The sequence below is a fragment of the Bufo gargarizans genome, chromosome 3 (assembly GCF_014858855.1).
Source record: "Bufo gargarizans isolate SCDJY-AF-19 chromosome 3, ASM1485885v1, whole genome shotgun sequence".
Classification (NCBI taxonomy): Eukaryota; Metazoa; Chordata; class Amphibia; order Anura; family Bufonidae; genus Bufo; species Bufo gargarizans.
This window is the reverse complement of record NC_058082.1, coordinates 506,966,662-506,989,317: the sequence shown is the minus strand read 5'-3', so window position 1 is coordinate 506,989,317 and position 22,656 is coordinate 506,966,662. Positions and strand designations below refer to the sequence as shown.

At 39.9% G+C, this 22,656-nt stretch overlaps 1 protein-coding gene across 1 annotated transcript in view; it reads left to right on the top strand.

Moving 5' to 3' along the window:
• Window positions 1–22,656, top strand: part of ELN (elastin) — a 90,482-nt gene that overhangs the window by 26,511 nt on the left and 41,315 nt on the right. Inside the window, exons 3-10 of the mRNA XM_044285791.1 lie at window positions 7,297–7,363; window positions 8,059–8,097; window positions 9,893–9,925; window positions 12,086–12,271; window positions 13,010–13,150; window positions 16,000–16,032; window positions 16,579–16,626; window positions 22,267–22,320. Coding sequence (XP_044141726.1) covers window positions 7,297–7,363; window positions 8,059–8,097; window positions 9,893–9,925; window positions 12,086–12,271; window positions 13,010–13,150; window positions 16,000–16,032; window positions 16,579–16,626; window positions 22,267–22,320 — 601 coding nt within the window. The remainder of the gene's footprint in view (window positions 1–7,296; window positions 7,364–8,058; window positions 8,098–9,892; window positions 9,926–12,085; window positions 12,272–13,009; window positions 13,151–15,999; window positions 16,033–16,578; window positions 16,627–22,266; window positions 22,321–22,656) is intronic.

The window sequence follows — 22,656 nt, the reverse complement described above, 5'->3', positions numbered from 1 at the left end:
CTGTCTGGCTGATTCTCGACATATTTGCTGGATTGAGGCTATATCTCCCTCAAAATCTATTATTGTTAATGGGGCTGGCAGGCATTCTAGTTGCATCCGGCAAGGCCGGATCAGGAGAATTCCAGCAGGCTGTTCTCTGCCGGAACAGCCTGCTGGAATCCATGTTGTAGATGTGAAAATAGCCTAAGCAAACAATGGGTGGGGAATTGACCTAAGGGCCGTGAAATGGGCATGGAAGAGGAATCAAACACCAGGCCATCCTGTCCTGGGTGGTAAAACCATAATGGGTTGTCCACTTTGGTCTTTACAATGGGAACCCCTCTCTTCTTTATATCCATTAGTTCCATTTCATAAGAGCGCTATTGCCACATTTTTTTTGTGGTTAAATTGTCACTGCAATGCCCAATAAATGATCCTAAATGTAGTAAATGAAAAAATAATTCATTGACCTCATCACAGATATTTTTGGTTGTGAATAAACTTCCACTAATGTGGCAAGAATGTTCTAGCATACTTGCCAATTCTACCGGAATGTTCATGAGGTTCTCGAGGAAAAAAGGAAAGACCTCCCAGACTCCTGGTAGAGCTGGCAAACCACCTGTGCAGTGCATCGAGGGCTGCTCTCTCCTGGAAACCAGCCCTCCGTGAATTCTAACAGCATGTGTCCCCGGGATGGCAATGGAAAAGGCGCGTGACGTTTCCACGTTCAAAAATATTTCAGTATTTTGGATTCTCAAGTCATCATTCTCCCTAGTAAATAAATCCTAACCTTGAGGCCATAAAAATGTATAAACCTGCAATCTGAGACCCATAGTCAAACTCTGCCACTCTATTAATCGTTGCCAGTCTTTCAAGGGACCGTCTGACAGCACTTATATGGCTCCCCCACTAAATTTTGTTTACTAACTGCCCTTAAGCCAGTATTGTAGCAGTGCTCCCCCACGGCCGGCAGTCTTACACTGAGTTCTGGCACTGGTGTATCAGATACTGAGCGCTCCAAATTCCTCTCACGCTGAGATCAACAGTTCTGCAATTCTTAATTCCACTGGGATTTCAGTAATCAAACACACACCTCTCATGTGGGGTTGTGGTTATTTGTTTTAACCCCATCCCTGCAGAGCAACCTGCCAGAAATTCCTGCACTAACCATTTCACTGCCAGGAGGCTTGCCTAGCCAAAATCATTCCCTTATCATGGATGTGACAGCAACGACTCTATAAATGTGTCCAGGCTTTGCATTACAGTTCACATTTTTCCATATATTATGCAATAGTATGTCTGGAATAGGGTCCAAAATCCAGAAAATGTTAGGAAATCGGATTCCTAATCATTCATACTTAGGTGTCATGACAGATCTGGATTCACAACGCTACTAATCACAGATTGTCTGTGTGCAGACCAAAGGAATGTATTTATTGTGAGGAAAAGCAAGGTTCAGTGCATCTCCTACTATCAAAGAGAGGCAGAACACAAAAATATGTCAGTGACGTATGACGTTTGGTATTCAGCTTTTTACAACTATTCTACCCTTTGAGGCTTTGACATTGCGTCATGACTTGTCTTATTCTGGACTCATTTAAATACATACAAATCAATCCACTGAACACTCACTACAACATTATGGTACCATTATAATATCAACGTCCTCATGAAAAACATATGGAGGAGATCTGTGTAAATCCCATGCACCGGGTAGTGAATTTTAGGAATCGCTCCATTAATCCTAGTATATATAATATAAATGTCAGTGACGCTATATTAACCTTACTGCCTTAGAGATCTGCTACATTATAAAGACATCTGGAGAAAAAACTCACAGCGACCACTGCATGGTTAAAAAGATTTATGGAATCAGCAACTAGTACTTAGTATATTGGGCAGACTAGATGGGCCAAATGGTTCTTATCTGCCGACACATTCTATATTTCTAACTAGGGGCAAAAGACACCACTGGATTATTAGAAAATGGTAGATTTATGTTATTGGCAGATTATCTTCACACTATTGAGATCTTAAAGGGGGTTTCAGATTTGCATCAATATCAGGGCACATAAGAGATGAATCTCTAAAACGTAACTTTTAATACATACTCAATAAAAATACAGTCGATGTGGGAAGTACATTACACCCAAGCAATACAATTATTAGATGTGATAAAAAATGAACCTTAAATGGATATGGTGGCAGATGGGGTAGAGGTAAACAAGGTCAGGATGAAGATTTTTCCCTAAAAGGGCCCTGGCTACCCCTCAAAACAGTGGAGCACCCTAATGGCGGATGCACCCTGCACCGGAACCTACCCCTAGTCCATCCTAATGCACCCTATAAAATTACCATTTAGGAAGGAAGCTGTAATTTTGTAATGTATTTGTTTTACTATTATTGCTCCTATCTTCCGTTCTGGGCTGTGATCACATGACCATATCCATGTAGCTCTTTCTTATTTCCTGTGATGTCATGTCCATGGGTGGGGCATCTATGTAACTAGCAGGGTGAGAGGGGCTATAAACTAGCTGGGTGTTGTTAGGGGCGGTGCTGGAGCAGTGGCAGAGAAAGGAGAAGTGTATCATGGGTTTGGTAGGATACAGGAACTGGAAGTGCTACATACAGGATATAAACCAGAGTGATTGGTTTACATGGTGAAAACGGGTCAGGAAAGTCCAAGATGGAAAAAAAAAGCATGCGGAGGATGTTTGTGGGGTCAGCAACTACATGAACATACCTTTTAAAAACCATAGTAATCCCGGAAAACCCCTTTATGGTTATACAAATAAAAGACCAACTAAACTGCATCTGTGACCAAGAAATATACCTGGTCCTCTGACTAGTTTGTGCTCTAAAACTGTTCTTCCTGCCCTCACTTTGGAAAGATACTTGCACCCACAAACTGCCATTTTGGAGTGATGGAGCCAGGTCACCCACTCACCTGGGTACAGGTATACATACAGTAGATACTACTCTGTCCTCTCCTACCTCCTCCCTACTCTGTGTCTGTCAATCTTATCTTGTATATTTTTCTCCCACAGCAATTACTTCATGATCTCTCTGTTAGATTAGTACACAAGGGGAATAAACCCCCACAGTAAGGCAGTAATATCCACATGACAGTCCACACACAATCACAGAGTTAAAAATACAAAAGTACGGTTTAATAGTTCACTCTAGTGGGAAACATATAACTAGACAAGTGATTTAAAGTGTTCATTATTTTAAAGATCATTTAAAAAAACTCAAATTACATACCAAGGGTCAGATTATTAGTGTACTATTTGTAATAATATGTACAATTAGTAGGGGTTGACTCATGATGACAAACCCTTTAAAAAAAAAAAGCCAGCGTGGAAATCAGCTGACCATCAGAAGTTTAGATTCTCCCACACCCTATGAGCATATCCAGTAGCCAGCCATATAATATAGCATTACATGCCAGCTATTCACCTAATTAACCTACCAGAGCGGGATCCTCTTTTACAGAGAAGCTCTAGTGGGGGACCACCCTCTATGATGTCCATATGCAATATGGCCTGGAGTTGTCCTGATGGAACAAACCTTGAATTGTTATGTTCTCTTATGTACATGAATCTAAACATTCTGTGATAACATAGCCCCCATACTTTGTACAGTGTCGAATGAGATGCTAGACATCCACTGTAGACCAAATGAGAACAGTGTATATTTAATAGTTCCTAAAAAGTTATGAAAGTTGACCAATATTCCCTGAATCAATAGATTTGATCATATTGCTAGCTTTAGTCATGAAAACACATCCAATTCTTGTTTACATTATTTTTGATTGTTCATTGATTCTACCCATTTCATTAGGAATCTCCTATAATATGATATGTTGATGTTCTTCTTCATATCTTTTTTAATGGATCAGTCTTGTGACTTGTTCCTTTAAATTCTCTTCCCCTAAATCAGTTTCTACATCAGATATTTTGACATCCTTCTCCACATCTTATCAATGGATTAGTCCTCTGACTCATTCCTTTACATTTTTTTCCTCTACATCAGCTCCTACATCAGATACTGTATCTTGATGTCCTTCTTCACCTCTTTTCAAGGGATCAGTCTTTTGGCTTGTTCCTTTAGATTCTCTTCCTCAACATCAGTTCCCTACTCTTACTAGAATCAGTATCCAGTTACATCATGGTTAATGAAAACTGAGCTGACAGAACATTTGCCCTCATTTTGTTGCTCACCATCTTGATTACTAATTTGATAAGTGTGCGCTGCATCATAGCATCTATGACAAGGAATGCAAACAAAAATGATTCCAAAGTTCTCCATATTATCAGCAGTTACAAAGAAAATAATCTCAAATGCTGGGATGCGTGCAATGTTATTCTGACCATTTCCATTGTTTTGCTTGCTTTCTACGCTAGAGGAACTTTCACAAGCATATCAATGTAAAAAAAAACAACACATAGACCATATGAGGTTGGTTAGAAGCCATGATGCAAGGATGAACATAACCTACATGAGTCAAAATGATTGGGATATACACATTGCTTTAAGGTCTGCAGAATGTGGATTTTAAAGAATTTTCCAGGATTTTAAATTGACAGCCTATCCCTAGGATTGGTCATTAATGTGTGTTTTTGTTAAAATATGATGCCTGGGATTCCTATCTGGGACAGGCATGGGCACCACCTCATTGACTTAGATTTTGCCCACCAGCTGGGCCCCACTGGTACTCCTTTGCCCCCTAGAAGAGGGGCCAGTTGCCAGGCTCCTCTGTCCCACGCTGCTAGGCCTCGTCATGAGGCACATGTGGGCTCCCCAGTCCTTAAAGGGCCACCACACATGTACATAATCTGTACTAGCTAATGGATGGACTGTGGGTATATAAAGCTTCTCTCCCTTGGAAGAGGTGTCTGAGCAATCAGTCTTTCATGTCTTACTAGATACTGCAAAGGTGCTATAATCCATTTGTCTGCCTGTGTATGGACTTCTGCCTGATTCACAGATTGTAACCATGTGCCGCCTGCCCTGACCTTTGGACTCTTTCATGGATTTGCACAAGTTCTGCCCGCCATGACCTCGGCCTGCTATTGAATACTGGTTTGCCTGTTCCCTCCTTGCCCCACACAAGTGTCTCTGACCCCGTGGGTCAGCAACCAACCACATGGTCAGCAGTCAATTACACAGAGGTAGTGGCCTGGTGCTTTCCCTGCAGTGAACACTAGATCCCTTTATAGGTGTTAAAGGGTGAATACCAAGGAGCCACCAGGATAATGCCCTTAGGTGTAGCCAATAGCCAAATCCACAGTGGTTCCACAACCATTGTCCATAACAATGGCCCATCGATAAGCAGAATGAAGGGGGAGCAGCGTTGGTTGGATGACTGCAGCCCATTCACTGAAGTACTGATATAACAGCACATGCTCCAGTACCGTACCACTGTGTCTAATACCGCTGGTTGGGCCCTCTTGGCTGTGAACTCAACTGCTCTGTTACCAGTCCTGTTGCCAACCTACTACCATTGATTGCTGTTCTCTATACAACTGGTCGCTGCTGATGAAAAAAAATTCCTTTCTTTCTTGAGAACTTCATTAAATATTGCTTACTATGTGAAAATCAACATTAAATGTATCCTGAGTGTATTTTTTTTTTTTTTTTTTTTTTTTTTTTTAATTTTTTATTGGGAAAACTACATAACGTTTACAATAAAAAATTTATTACAATCTCTCAATTCTTAGTAACCCAAGTAATTATATGTGCGTATATTCCACTCATCTTTTCAAAATATTTAGAAAAACCCTCCCCTCCCTCCCTCCCAGTTTGTGGTGCGTCAAAGTAGGACCCCTTATAAATAAAACAACTTGATCTCAGCTAACCAGACCTCCAACCACCCCATATCCTGGTCCATTGGTATTCATTTTCCCTCCGTCTATATAAAATTTTTTCGTAGTTCTTTACCTTATCGATTAAATTTATCCATGTGTTTTTATTTGGAGTGGATCGGGCAAACCAGGTGCGGCTGATCAAAACTCTAGCCAACATGAATACTCTACTCAAGAAAATCTTTTGATAACTATGAATTTTTAATTTGGAGAGATCATTGAGAATAAATACTTGTGGTTCAAAAGGGATTAGAATTTTTAATTTACACATAATATAGTTATTGATACCGTTCCAGTAGTTTATAAGTTCTGGACAGGTCCATATTATATGGAGAAAGTCTGCTCCTACAGTGTCACATTTGGGACAATTGGACGTGTCTCTTAACCCACATTTGTTCATCCACAGTGGAGTAATATATAATCTGTGGCAGATATAAAATTGTATCAGGACATGGTTAAAGTTCTGGGATAGTGAAGATAGATTCCCAAAAATATTATCCCACCCTTCTATTTGTACATTCGGACAGTCCGCCTCCCACGCTTTTTGTCCTGGAGAGTGTATATCACTAAACCGTGCTTTAATTAATAACTTATATATATTTGAGATTTTTATTCTAGAATGTGTAACTCCTACCCAATCATTCAGAAAGGAAACATTATCTATATCCAACAGCCGCTTATCATCCAAGCTGGATAACACAGAACGCAATTGGAAATACCTAAACCATGAAAGATTTTTTAAATTTTGTGTCATTTCCATATAGGATTTAATTTCTCTATCTTTAGCTACCTGTGAAATATATAAAATTTTATTCTTCTGCCAAAATGTGTCAGCTGCAATTTCATCCAGCCTTTTTAAATACAAATTGTGCCAAAGAGGCGTAAATGTAAGTGAACCCTTAACTTTCAACCATGTCCTAGTTGTAGCCCACACCTTAAGGAGTAGTTTTATAGTCTCTCTATAGCCTTGCTCATAGCTCTTCAATAGGCCAGATTCCAACAAGGAAAAAATATTATTGTGGGCATGACTAGTTACCAACTTCCCCAGAAGTGCGCTATGCTCTGATTCATAGCACCTCAATAGCTGGGCTGCAATAAAGTATCCCTTAAAGTAGGGGAGATTTAAACCCCCACACTCCACTGATCTATACAAATACTCCAACTTAAGTCGAACTCGCTTTCTTCCCCATATTAAATCATTAATTAGACTCTCTATAAGTTTAAAATGTTTGTCTTGTATCCAAATAGGTGTATTCCTGAGCACATAGAGCAATTGTGGTAATATCACCATTTTAACTAGTGAAACTCGATCAGCTCTAGATAGGGGAAGTTTCAGCCAAAATATCCTGAGTGTATTAATAGCAAACAAAAATAATATTCCTATAGTCCTTATTGAAAACCCTTATACAGTATCCATAACTAAATGTAACGCCTGTTTTTCTGCCCACAGGGGTTCCTGCTGGAGGCGTACCTGGAGGTCAGTTTTTTACCAGGTGGAGGTGCAGGGGTATATCCTGGTAAGAAGAATTTTATGTAACCTGCATATATAATCTATACATATTGGACTTGGCATGTTATACTGCATAACAAACTGCATTTTGGTTGACCTGTCAATATGGCTACATTTTAGTTGTACTGGCCTATATTTATGTTTGTATGAGAAAATTGGGGTACAGTGTGGGATATGTGCTTCTGACTTCATAATATTAAACTGCAATGCAGTAATCTGTCTGCTTAGACAAGAAGAAGCTTGAATTAGAAAAGTAAAAGGATTTCCAATCTGACGTCCAATTAGCATTGGGTTTTCAGTGTAAAGGGATTTAGTAGGCTACAACAATTTCATAACGTTAAAAGAGTCAAAATTAATAAAATATGATATGCCTAGTGTTGGGCATCAGGGGGTAGTGCATAGAACAGCGATTCCTTCTTCTTTGCTCCTTGAATCCCTGTCTTATGCTCAACCGCAGGCTGTATAATAGGTGTAGAACAGTTTTGCAGAGAACGCTCCTTTAAAAGACCTTAGATCCCATTTCTATAGTCAAAACGTTAGTGTTAAAAATGTATTACCTTGTGCCCCTGTGGTCCAAGAAATTAAATGGGAAGAATAATTTATCCTGCATAATAAAGATGGTTTTAACAAAATAATCTATGTGCTATGTGCAATACTAGTTACATGATTCTAACTGCAACTGTTCTGGGTTTCTTTATAAAGGAGGAGCTGGTGTGGGACCTGGAGGAATCGGAGGAGCAGGTCAGTATAACCTATTGATTTCGGTATAGCACTAGAAACGTACAGTAACTTAATTGGGGGAAAAAAGGAAAAATATGGACTTGATTCAATTTTATTTTTTGTGCATGATAGGTTAGGGCTACATGACTGTAACAAAACTGAAGCTTTTAGCCATTTCACATTGTACTATGCCTGGCAGTCCATTCGAGCACAGCCCGAAGGAATGGTTGGAGCAATACAGCTGCTCCACATATGTGGACTACAGATTGGAAAAAAAAAATTAAAGCCACTATGGAAAGTATAAAAAATATAACTCAGAGCAGCACCGCAGTCTGAAGAGTAAGATAGGAGTGCCAGCGGCTGTAGATGCAATCCCACTGTCCAATAGAAAAAGAAACTCCACGGCACTTCCAAATAAAACTGTGCCTAATTATTCACCAGATGCAATGTTTCTGTCCACTCAATGGAACCTTCCTCAAGCAATGGAGGAAGGTTCCATTGAGTGGACCGAAACGTCGCATCTGGTGAATAAATACGCACAGTTTTATTTGGAAGTGCCGTGGAGTTTCTTTTTCTTTCACTATGGAAAGTAGTTACCCAAAATTTAGACTTAGGAGGTAATTTATCAAACATTTATCTGTGACTTCTTACGCCTGGTCCAAAAATTGGGGCGCGGCGAAGGCGGGAAGGGGACAGGCCGGGAGGCCAGTCTCAATAACCATTTTCTACACCTGTTTTAGGCGTAAAAAATGATCTACGCTTAAGGCCAGCGCCTCTATATAACTTAATAAATGTGCCCCTTAGTTACTTCACTATTTTTAGGGTAATACAGCACACTGATTGTATATGGCCAGAGTTCTTCTTATTTGTGGTGCATAGAAGTGTTTATATAGACATTTGCGAACAGTATTGGTGTTCAACCATGCATGCTCAGATGATTAGCTGTTATGTGTATGGCCAAACCAACAATCATCAATCCTGGATGATGAACTACTTGCAGACTGTACGATGACGTAAAATGTCTGGCGGGTCCCCATCTAACACTACAAGCATGTTCCATAACATCTTTGGTGAGTCTGCAGCTGTAACAGCGTGGAGCCAGTATTCAGCAACAGCCGTATTCCCTAAAGAGGAGGCTGAAGTGGTTTATTACTGTCACCTACTTTCTCAAACTCTCTATAGATGGCACATGATAAGGACTGTATATACAGTCCAGGAAGTGAACCTGAACCATCTCTAGACAAAAGTGTTATTTTAAGAGATGTGCCAAATGTATCAATATATAAGGCATTTGATAAATTTGGTGCATATTCAGCCAATGCAAACTCAAAACAACTGACTTTAATAATTCTCCTGTGATTGGTCATAAATGGGGAAAAATGGCCTGACCTTGAACTGGTTAATGAACTGACACTTAGTCAGAGGCAGGGGTGCCCCACCAATGAGGCCAGGTGAGGCGATTGAAGGGGTTCGGTTAAAAAATTGGCACTGGGGGTGCGCCATTTCAGTTTTTGTCTCAGGCAGCAGAAAGGCAAGGTGCACCCCTGGTCAGAGGGGTTCTTTGAAGGTCCTAGGTTGCATTGCATAATTCTGTAGCTCCAGGGCCCCAACCTACCATGTGATATTTATAATACTGGTGACTTCTCATGTGATTGAGACCACTTGATCCGCGTCTACTCAGACCCCAGGGCCCAGTCGCAACTTCTGCCTCTGCAACTCATATAACTATGAGCGTAGTTCAAGTAATGACATCATAACAATAACAATCCAAGACATATATGTAGATTGGCTTCTCATCAAAAATTCTTTCTTCTAGGGTTATATCCTGGAGGAAAACCCCCCAAGCCAGGTAAGATGATGATGTTGTAGCATATTTCTGATATTGTTGTTTCTAATTCGACAACATTGAAGCGTGGAAAATCGAGATATAAAAAGCATAAAATGAAATCCTAGTGATGTCCATAAGGATGCAGCTGCTGTATGCTTTGCCTATTGCACTCAGGCTCCCACAGTATACACGCTACCTGCGCTAATACTAGGGTGTTACTCTCAGTGCATTATAATGGACAGGTTTTTGCCTCTACATTTTTTTAGGCACGGCATTCTTTTACAGAACACTTTGTTAAGCATGCACTAGATTTTGGCCAGATACTGCAATTATGTCATCACCCAGATACAAATTAAATCAACAATAAAAAAGTCAGTCCTGTATCCTCACACGGACAAGTTGCTTGCGCTGCTGCTGGTTCCGGAGTAGTGTGGTAGGTGTATCACACTGGAAATGCAGGTAATGAGAGTTTTTGGAACCGCGCTGCTCTGGACTATACTCTCCGGTCAATAGTGGATGGTGCCGGGCTCCAACACCTTTCCTTTCCACCCAAAGAAGGTCCAATCTTCCACAGATGGTTTCCTCTATAGGGTTCAAGGAAATTGATACAATAGTGAAGCACCCTTTGGCTTGATGTTATTAAAAGGTTTTATTGTACTCACAAGAGTTGATCGACTCTTGTGAGTACAATAAAACCTTTTAATAACATCAAGCCAAAGGGTGCTTCACTATTGTATCAATTTCCTTGAACCCTATAGAGGAAACCATCTGTGGAAGATTGGACCTTCTTTGGGTGGAAAGGAAAGGTGTTGGAGCCCGGCACCATCCACTATTGACCGGAGAGTATAGTCCAGAGCAGCGCGGTTCCAAAAACTCTCATCACCCAGCATTGTCCTGTTTTATGGACTTCCCCCCCGCCCCCCTTCAAATCACTGACATAATGTAATGTGTTACCATACTACACCCTAATACTATGTATATCGTAACCTTAGAGAGTAAAAAAAGTAATCAGTGGCTCTTTTATAGCATATGATAAAAAGCCATTTGTGGAACACAGAATATGAAGACATGCATTACATTTCCGCAGAATGTTTTCACTACTGGTGTTGTAACTGACTCCATACAATTGCTCTGCACAGCCTTTTTCTATACTATAAAACTGAAATTTTCATGGCAGCAAGATGTCCCTTTTATTTAGGACCCCTTCCTTCCAATCTCATTCAAATGTGGCATGCATAGTTGCCATCAGTCCCATAAGAGGGTGTTCCTGGCATGTTTGGGGGTGTTTTGGGGTGGGCTTACATGTCCCAAATTTACCAACGGCAATGTTGTAAGTCTAAGGGTGTATATAAAAAGAACCTCACCATAGAAATGACAATGCTCCCTTCTGTCTACTTGATTGCACACCAAGAGCTGCTAAAAATGATAATGGCTGATATTTGCTGTTGGCACACCATTGGGATAGTTGGTAGAGACGGTATGACAAATACCTAACTCTCAATAAGCTAGCTGTTATATCACAAGTGGTCCATATATGTTTCTTAACATTATAAGATGAGAATCCCCCCTTAAATGTGGGGTAGTGTGGCATAAAAAGTCATATTTGCACATGGAGCATATAACTGGGAGCGTTCATGCGCTTACTGTACTTCTCAGGAACATTGTTGCATTTGTCATTCTCTATTTCCCTAACACATAGTAAAGTTATGAAATGTATTCCCCTCACAAAGTTATATAGCCCGCCTGGTCAGTACTGGGCTGGAGAGTTTGAGAATGGTTTTCATAAGAGTACAACGTGAGTGCAGAAGTTTAATTTGTTTTACAGTATATTGATTCGTTCTTGTATTCCCAAATGCAAGAAACTAGAGAACACTGCATTAGCTTGTTCCACATAGAAAGCCAAGTTAAACACAATTACTTGAACTTAAAATAATAATGCATTAATATGTAATTACCGCTGCATTTTCATTTTTTGATGAATTAATCTCTCAGGGGTGCTGCAATCACCTGTTTTCAATTTAGGTCCCATGATATTTGCTGTTTTTACTTTATGAATTAATCTTAGTATAAAATTGGTTTGAAGCCTCTCTTTATTCTTTACTGATGTAAGGACAAACGTTACAAACCACTGAAATATAACTTGTTTCCAGGTTGTGCATCTAATATAATATTTTATAATAGGTGTTGGTGGCGTAGGAACAGGTGGCTTTGGACCTGGGGGTATTGGAGGTGTTGGAGCTGGAGGATATGGACCTGGTGGTTATGGACCTGGTGGTTATGGAGCTGGTGGTTATGGAGCTGGTGGTTATGGAGCTGGTGGTTATGGAGCTGGTGGACTAGGTGCTGGAGGCAAGCCACCAAAACCAGGTGAGATATAGAGAATTTCCACATGCTATAATTAATCATATAACAATATGAATTTGGGCCAATTTATTAAAAAGATTTTAAAATACAGAAGATTCATTTGAACTTTTGAAGGGGCTTTCAAGGAGTTCAATTTTGATGACTTATCCTCCCACCAGTACATTGTGAGGGGGCCGCAGTGCTCACTAGAGCTTTGCAGTCTCTTCAAACAGCTGACCAGTGATAGTGCTGGGTGTCGGACTCCCACTGAGCAGATATTGATGACCTATCCTGAGAAATAGGACAAGTGGTCCAGGAAGGTGCCTCATACTGGTCTCATGCCACAGATTTACTGTTAACAAAGGTCTGACCCAAAAGTCCAATATTCTGTACAGAAACCGTATTTCTACATCCTCTAAGTCATATTAACCTGGATCATGCCTGGAAGCTTTGTATATTGTCAACAGACTAACAGTTAAAGCGCATACAAGAGTGAAGTGCCATTGATTTTTGTATTCTTCTTATGACGATTGCCAAGTCCTCAACAGGCACCACCATTTCTAGACGTTGTTCACACTACATTTGTTTGAACTATCCTGATTTAAGTCGTCAGTTTTGAACTTCTGGAAAACCACTTTGGACATGTTGATAATTTTTGCAAGCTTAGAATGAAACATACAACTTTGGTTTACAATTGTTTGTTTTGCTGTACATGCTATACAAAGTGAATGTTCACCTATTAACATCATATTGATTGCCTAGGTGTGGGCGGCATTGGAGCTGGAGGCATCGGAGGTGCTGGAGCTGGTGGATATGGACCTGGTGGACTTGGAGCAGGTGGGCTAGGAGTTGGTGGATTAGGAGCTGGTGGACTAGGTGCTGGAGGCAAGCCACCAAAACCAGGTTAGATACACTGAATTTCCACATGTCATAAATAATCATAAACATTACCCTTTGTGACATTGTATTCAAAGAACTTTACTAGTACATAAAAAATAACTGAGGATAAAGTTCATTAGCAACTTTAAAGCGGCACTGAACTTTGAATACACTTTGCATTAGAGTGTGTGTACATGAGGAATAACACTATTTCTGGCCATTATAGGACTGTATCTGCCATTTTTACCCTATGCTTGCTGAATATCTGGTTTGCAGCTTTCCCAGACATAGTGGGTGCAAGCTGCAATCCATTGCACACAAGTGCAAATCTATTAGTGGGGGAATGGGGGAAGTTGCTGATACACTGGAGAACTAGACATTTATCACTGATAAAACATATTACATAGTTTCTTGTGGTCGCATGTACTACTGATTTATGCAAAGTTGTGTTAGCGATGATTTAAGGATATAATGATAATGATGAACAAGACCTCTTTTGCGTTCAAAACATGCGAGTGAGAGACCACATGTTGTTATGGATTACTGTGCAACATGTATGGCATTTTTAATGTAAGCTGAATACAGAAACACATTTTAATTACACGTTTTTAAGTGTTGTCCACCTTTTAAAACAATGGTGTGCTTAGGTATATAATTCTGCAATAATTACTTTCATAATTATTAATCTTCGCAACAGATGGGGCTCCTACGGGGTTCCAAATTTCCAGCACAGAATTATAAAATTCTGGCAGTAAACAGCTGCTACTAGGGTGAGCTAAGCAGTCAGCTGCATGCTATTTATTGAGTTTAAGCAAACCTGTCACCTGTCATAGAGAAGAAGATGCTAAGCAGATTGATATATAGTTTTTTGGCAAAACATTTGGTATAACTTGTAAATATTTTCTCAATTTCTGAGTTCAGTAAAATGTCCTACTCAGTGATATTATCGGATGTTGCTCTACTTACCACTATCCTCCTTCTCCTGCTTTGGCGGTTTAGACCCGCTGGTCTTCCTCTGCTCCCTTGCTGTAGGCACGGGTGCGGAAGATGTCTGCTTGTACTCCCTGGTAGTGCCCAGCCAGGCACCTCCTCTTTGCCCATAGTGCATGTGTGTGTGCTCCCTCCAGTTCCTAAATGGCCAGCGTACAAGCATCCTAATTCACACCAACCTATGACTGGCCACTATTGGGTACTTAAGGCACCTCCCCCTATAGGAGTGCCAAGGTGTGCTGTTTTTGTTGTCTGCCCTTGTACCGACTTTTTACCAGTTACTGGATTCTAACCCTCGGCTGTCTGACCTCTCTATTAGCCATTTGCTGCCTGCCCTGACCTTGGACTGTCTATCGCATTGCTCGGACTCTGCCTGCCCTGACCTTGGCCTGTTCCTGACTATGGTTTTGCCTGATCCCTCCATGGGTCAGTTGTCAATCTCACTGAGACTACTCCAGGAGGTAGCAGCCTGGTGGTTCCCTTGTACAATGATTAAATGATGAAAGCCAGGGGACTGCCAGGATAGTGCCCTTATGAGAAGCCCTAAGCCAAATCTGTTGTTTTATACAGTGGTTCCACACCATCTGCCATAACAAGTGACTTCCAGCTATAGATGTATGCACAGTCATACAGAGATAACTGTCAAGCAAGGATTAGGACCACCCACTGGACTTTTAAGCTTCACAATAAGAAGAGATTTGGACAAATAGAATGTTATCATTTAAAACTATGGAGAAAATGTATTATATGAAGTGCCAGTTTTCTGGTATGAAACACACACCAAAATGCAACTTTTAAAAATTTTACACCACTGTTATCTTGATTAATAAAAAAAAAAGGGGGAACTGGGGCTTCTATTAGGGGGTAGGGTCTTCCCTGGCTGGCATATTTACAAAAATGTACCCATAAATTGAAATAAGTTATAGTTCACATCTATACCATCTCAAAACTGGCATAGATTTGCTTTTCTGTATAGAGAATCATGCAACAAACTAATTAAAAGGCCTGTTCCTCTTACTCCAGCACATCCAGTACAATTGTAATTAAGAGTGGTATCTACCTTAGGCCAAGTTCAAACTTCAGTTATTTGGTCAGTTATTTCCATCAGTTATTGTAAGCTCAAACCAGGTGCGGGTTAGTGATGAGCGTCAGGGGCTGTATTCGAATTTGTGATATTTCACGAATATTTGGATAATTATTCATCATATAGTCGCAAATTCGTGAATTCGAGATTATTTTCCTGATTGCGAAAAATCGGCAATGTATTATTTGCGTAATGCGTGCGAAATACAGGCTCTCTCTCTCAGAACTTTGAAAAACTAGAGAAAATGGCTGCTGGGGAGGTTCTTATAGAGTAAGGGGTAGGCAACTTTCCTGTTGGTTGCTAGAGATGTTGCTAAGCTCAGACAAAGACATTGCAGCCTTCTCATTGGCCCACAAGCAAGAAGCAGGGAGGTTACTGATGAAAAAAAAATCATCTAGAATATTCGAAATTACGAATATATATCACTATATTCTAAATATTCGCAAATTCTCAAAGTGCCGATATTCACGATTAATATTCGTGATTCGAATATTTGCGCCCAACACTAGTCAAAAACACAGAACAGGAGCAGATCCTTCCATTATACCTAATCTCTGAGCAGGCTTTACCACTGGTTTTGGCTCATGATGGAAATAACTGACCAAATAGCTGAATTGTGAACTCACCCTTAATAAATTCCCACCTGTTTGGTGGATTTGTCCCTCTGTATGAGAAAAAAAATGTTCTGAATACTATAAAGATTTATTGAGCATGGTGGCATTATGCGAGTATGTTTCAGCAGTCATACAGATCTCTAATACTGGATAATATTTTACTATTGTAACTTTCCTTTATGCAGGTTATGGGCCAGGAGCTGGAGTCGGTGGACTTGGTAAGTAAAAATGTGCCATTTTCCAGCCTATATGAAGACGTTTAAGGGCTCCGTTATAGACTACTAGCCTTTGTGTCACCAAGTTGACAATGTATTATACAGCAGTTACACAAATGGCTGTTTAGGTCCACTGCTGCCCATGATTCCAAGTTTAAGTTATTTAGAGCCAACACATATTCTACAATAACTGAATAGGCATATGTTATAGCCAAAATAATGATGCCATGACCACAGCTCTACATCAGAGCAATAAGAATATGATGTTTCCTCCCAGCTGCTAGTTGGGGAGGCCAACCATCTTTTATAATACCATGATTTTGGCTTTTTGTGAGTAAAATACATTTACTTGATTGCTGTCCTTTTCCAATGGCCAAAAAATAGAGTTTAGTCAGACAGAATAGGTAGTCGGTATGGTACAGTATGCCTATCATTAGGTTAACGACTCATGGGGGTTTGCAAATTTTTGGTGTAACAACTGGGAAATGAAGTCCTTCTAGTAGACATCAGATCTTTATCAGTGTCATAAAACCACCGGTGCTTTTCTAGGTGCTCCAGGGGCTCAGCCAGTAGAAACAGAGCCATCAAACTGTAAAGGTATGACAATGACAAATCTGCACATAAAAAACTAAAAAAAAACTATGTGCAGAGGACTGTGACATCTTAGAGATGTGACAGTCTTAGGGATGTGAACAGTTCAATCCCAGCTTTTACTAACAAGCTAATCTACAAAAGACGTGCCTCTAATGTTGTATAGAGCGATACAAATAATATATATTATATTAAGTGAATTTACACACACAGAAAGGAGTGCAACCACATCAATTTTCAGGGATTAAAACAACAATATTTTATTTATAACTAGTAAAGGACACATGTATTCAGAGTACATAAATATGTGTACACGGGGACAAATCACAGATATGAATCACCTATTCCACAGACCCATAGCACTAATTATGCCGAGACCAGCCCCCTTGCTTTGTACTCTCCGGAAAACTCCCGGCAAATTGGATCATGCTGGGGGGATCTGGATCAAGGCAAGCAGTTTGATTGCACGCATGCTGTCTATGTGAAACTATGCCTTACTTATACGGCTCTAATCTGCAGATTTAAAAGAAGCCGAAAAGGTGCACAACATAGCGATGTTACCTACCAAATGCAGGGGCTGCGGGCAAGGTGAGGTTGCTCCTCAACGCGCGTTTCGCGTATCGTTTGCTTCCTCAACTCCGCGTCCTGAGGAAGCAAACGATACGCGAAACGCGCGTTGAGGAGCAACCTCACCTTGCCCGCAGCCCCTGCATTTGGTAGGTAACATCGCTATGTTGTGCACCTTTTCGGCTTCTTTTAAATCTGCAGATTAGAGCCGTATAAGTAAGGCATAGTTTCACATAGACAGCATGCGTGCAATCAAACTGCTTGCCTTGATCCAGATCCCCCCAGCATGATCCAATTTGCCGGGAGTTTTCCGGAGAGTACAAAGCAAGGGGGCTGATCTCGGCATAATTAGTGCTATGGGTCTGTGGAATAGGTGATTCATATCTGTGATTTGTCCCCGTGTACACATATTTATGTACTCTGAATACATGTGTCCTTTACTAGTTATAAATAAAATATTGTTGTTTTAATCCCTGAAAATTGATGTGGTTGCACTCCTTTCTGTGTGTGTAAATTCATAATTTTGAGGAGTGTACCTCTTGAACTAGAGACCGTTTATGGTGTTATTATATTAAGTGAATCAACCATTAACCATTGATATTAAAATATACTATACATACATACAGAATATAATGAGTATGTACTCATTGCAGTGAATTGCCTGACAGTGAGTATTTAAGAACATACTCACTTGGAAATTCTCACTGACCTTGACCCAAATTAATGTAACCTGATAAAAACTAAAATTTAAAATAACCTTTCTATTCTTAAATCTCTACAATAGCCTGTATTGTCAGCTGTTACTAACTATTCCTTTAGGTGTGTGTTATATCAATTAAACAAGGTCACTGAGTATTTCCAAATGGCAAAATGTATGAAATTAGATAAAACATTCTTAACTGTGCATATGTCCATATATACGAGATTCACATATCATAGAAATCTATAAGTAATAACTTGGTCAAATGAGTTGCTTACCTTTTGATATATGACCAGAAAAGGTGATTCTGCAAATTAAATGGATCATCTGTCTCCCAAAGTTCAGGAATATAGTATATCTGACATATTGCTTTCCCCCTACAACCATTGAAAGAGCGCCACCTGAGAAGGCATTCTCACCAATCCTTAAAGAGGTTGTTCACCCAGATGGGCTTTTTGGGTGCCCCCACATGGCGGACTTGTGGAGGGAACCATACAGCTCCTTCGCTCCCCCTCCTGCTGCTGCATCTCTCTGGTCTCCCTGTGTCAACATTTGGTTTAACAGGGGTGACATGGCTGCAACAGCCAATGAATGGTCGCAAGGTGTTGACGTGTTCCCCAAGATGCAGTCATTGGCTGCAGCGGCTACTTAACCAGGATGTTGACAGTGAGACGGGAGAGGTGCAGCAGAGGCAGGCCATCAACAAAGCTGGAACTAAGTGGCGGTGAAAAGGTAAGTATGCTTCCCTTTGCAGGTCTTGCCAAATGCAGGGGGCCACCCGAAAATGTCCCTGGGGGTGAACAACCCCTTTAAGGTGTGTCCATAATAGCATTATCTTTTCTTTATGTATTTATAATACTGATGCCCTTTAGCCAATGTTTATTCTGTGTTGGACTGACCCACCAGAGTACCAAAAGATCCTCTGGTGGGCCCAAGCACTAAAACAATAATAAGAACCTAATAAAACAGTACCCTGAAGGTATAGCCACAGAAAATCTTATTTAACCTCAGGGGTGGACATACCATATATTCAGTCTGTGCTGATGAGCTGCAATAGGAGAAAAAGGTCCACCGCCATCTTACCAAGAAAACACAAATGTTTCCTAATGACTACCTCATTGAATGTAAAGGGATATTATCTGTTGTCATAGTTACTGGTGGATTATGATCTGGAATAGGTAGGTACACCATTAGGAAACTTGCTAGAAACAAGCTAGTAGTTTCATAAAAGGAGTCGACGTTCTCTTTTTGCACAAGGGCCCTTTGCAGTTTATGTCCACCTAGAACTAGATATCCTATTAAACCTTATTGATGGTAAGTCCTGTATGTGTCATAAAAACAAAAATGACTTTAAAGTAGACATGCACTTGTCTTGCATATACATTTACTCTGGTGTGCCCAAGGAACTTCAGTCCAATGCTGTATTTATTCCTTAGAGATAAATACAGTACGTTGTGGGATCTGCCATGATATTTCATACATTATTTATGATACAAATAATGCAGAAAACCATTTTCAAACAAATTAAAGGGGCTGTCCAAGGGTCTTTTTTTTCTTTTGTTTTTGAAGAAACACTACCACTCTTGTCCATGGGCTGTTTCATTTATTTTAGGTCAGTTCCACTGTCCTGCATTTACTATTTTGGCTGTGCTCAAACCCTGTTATAATTTGGCAAAATGTAAGCCAAAAATCCACTCTGCCTTGTCTGTCAAGGAGGACTGGCTTAGTGGGAAAGGGTGTTTGCAACAAAATACAGATGTAGTAGAGTTAACACACATGCTTTCTCAGACTTGTTATCTAAACTAAATACGTTAAGCAAACACCTTCAATTGCTTTTCACTGGCTTTTGTTTCAAGATACTGCAATAAGTTAAGAAATTTGAGTTAAGAGTTTGTGTGTTACCCCTGCTATATCTGTAGTATAAAATTAGACAAAAGTGTTTAGCTCCAGACCAAATTTATCATTTAGCCCGAGTCACTGTGAAAAATGTGACAGATCTGTAGACTACTTGTCTTTATTTTAGACAGGATTAATAAATCTGTCCCATTAACTTAAGTTGAGCTGAACTGCAATACCAGCCAAGCCCATAAACAACAGTGGCCCTACAACCCCTTTACGACTATTCCTACAGCTGTCATTTGAGAGCATTTTTACCCCAATGGCACGATAAGTAATGATGGGATGAACCATTTCTTATACATGTAGGTTTTTTAAAAATAGTTGTACAGGGCTAAAATATGTCTGCATCATAGAGGTAAGTGTCTAATCGCTAGGGCTCCAACTTCTGGGATCTCGAGAACAGATGTCCCCATGCAAATGGAGCAGTAGTGTATATGTATGACTATCGCTCCATTCACTTCTATGGGACTGTCTGAGACAGAGCTGAGTGCTACACTGGGCAGTACCATAGAAGTGAGTGAAGCCGTGGTCACACGTGTGCATTACCACCTCATTCACGTGGAACCTCTGTTCTTGCGATTGCTGGGGGTCCCAGTAATCGGACCCCAAGCAATCAGAAAATTATCCCTCATCATGTGGATGAGTGTTCTTTGTGAGAAAACCCCTTTAAGGTTGTGCACAGTTCCTTATAATTTAGTCTAAAGACTGCTCTATAGTGCTATTGGGTGGGCCTATGAATCTTCATTATGTGTTCCTGTTAAACTTTACATTACAAGACAGTGATACATGATTGTTATGCGGCCTATGTGAATATATTTCATGTCCCTAAAGTAATTTTTATAGTCCTTGATAAAACTGAATCCAACCAGAGCAGTAAAACATTGGTGATGTAACACATAAAGTGGATTTTGACCTATTTAATAGTAGGAGACATGGCTTCATATAATAATTTTTTGTGGTCAATTGTTTAGGAGCCTCCTGTGTATTCTTACAGATTACACAAGCACCAAATAATCCTGGGATTCTTAGCATGAATCTGATAAACTTTAATAAAACAACAGGATATACCAGAAAATGAAAATGCACGTTTATCCAGTACAATAATAAAATGAACATTGGAAATGGTTAGTCAGCTTATGTTGACATCAGCCCTTACCATTGTGGTTTGTTTGAGTTGGCCTGTGCCTGCTTCCTGAATCTTTATCTTGCATTTATTGGAGCTCATTACTCTAAACATATTGCAATGGTTACAGCAGTTCGTTGCACGTCTTGTGAGGATTACAAATGCTTGCTGATAAAGAATTCCATATTACATGCCATGGATGGAATTCAGTCTCCACTTATAACCCATTCCAAGGACTTCTTAATCACTGTAGAAATATTAATGGGCACAGTTCCCCAATGTTTCTTCTGCAAAGTCCAACAAAACAGACAAGAGGTTATTTTACATGGTCCAAAGAAACAGGCAATTATCAGGAGTGGACAAAATGTTCCTGATAATAGCTTGATTATCAGTGGAGCTGACGCTGCACTTACATGGGGTTTGTCCCCATATAGGTTCTGGGCAGCAGAAGCCTGTTTATTTAGGACAATCTGCTGCCCAGAAATAAGAATTTTGATATGAATGAAAGACACAATCACCCAATGAACGAGCACCTTTACACTAGCCAATTATTGGTAACGCTCGTCTCAATAATTGACACAATGATCAGTTGCCACAAAAGGACTTTAAAGGCTATGGACACCATTGGAAGCAATTTTTAATTAATTAAATTATTGCATTTTACTAATTTTAGGCTAAAAAAAACGATTTTTTTTTTCCAATTGGTCTTCTTTATAAATTTTACAACTGTTTTGTTCTACAGCTTTCACTTTCAGTGTATTAGAAAGTATTGCTTTCTGCTTTACAGTGAATCAGTCACTGAGCTGCTGTAATGGCTAGATGTGTAGCCCTTATCTCTGGACTCCTTATAGCTCACAATCATGTAAACCATATTCTTAGAAAAAGCACAATTTAGGAATCTTTGATCCGTTCTCTAATACATAAGTGTGGGTACACCACAGATGAACCTTGATATATATGAAAGACACCCACTTTAACACCCACTGACTTCAATGGGCATGTGTAAGAACAAGCAGAACTGTCTGGAAAACTATACAGTTGCTTAAAGTGAAATTTCTTTTATACTACATAGAACATACTCCTTTTGCATGACCAATGAACCAAAGTTTTCTTGGAGTTTTTTCAAATAAAAAATGCCTCTTTTATTTATAGGGTATACAATAATGCACTCTTCATAACCAAATATAATTGTTGTATCTTACAGATATTACTTATATCTATCTATACATTAAACTATTTTTTGCACAAATGACCAAAATGTTATGGTGTTCAGGAAACATACAACCGACAAATCCAATGGCAAGTAAAGTGAGCCTAAACTGTCGTGTAATCCTTCTGTAATGTTTATCTCTCATAGGCGTTGCCGGTGGAGTTGGTGGCGTTGGTGGCATTGGTGCTGGGCTGCTACCAGGTAAATGGTTTATAGTAACAAACATCAAATTCTGTTCTCCTGATTTTATTTTGTTGAAGCCATAGCTAGTAGGGGACATAACAGTATTAATTTAATTAATAAAGCCCAAAAAAAAGATATATATACATCTTGAGTAATGCACGCCGTTATTTCAACTACAGTATTTCAAAGCAAAGACACTGCTCTCCAGTGTAATTTCCCCCCTTTTTAGCTTCTTTACTCACCTCTCTGCAGTGCTTGTCTCTTCACTTTCAGCACTTCCTATGTGTATTACATTTGACTCTTGCTTTCTCTGCCCACCCCCACTTACTGAAACTCTGTTCTCCTGTTTTCCTC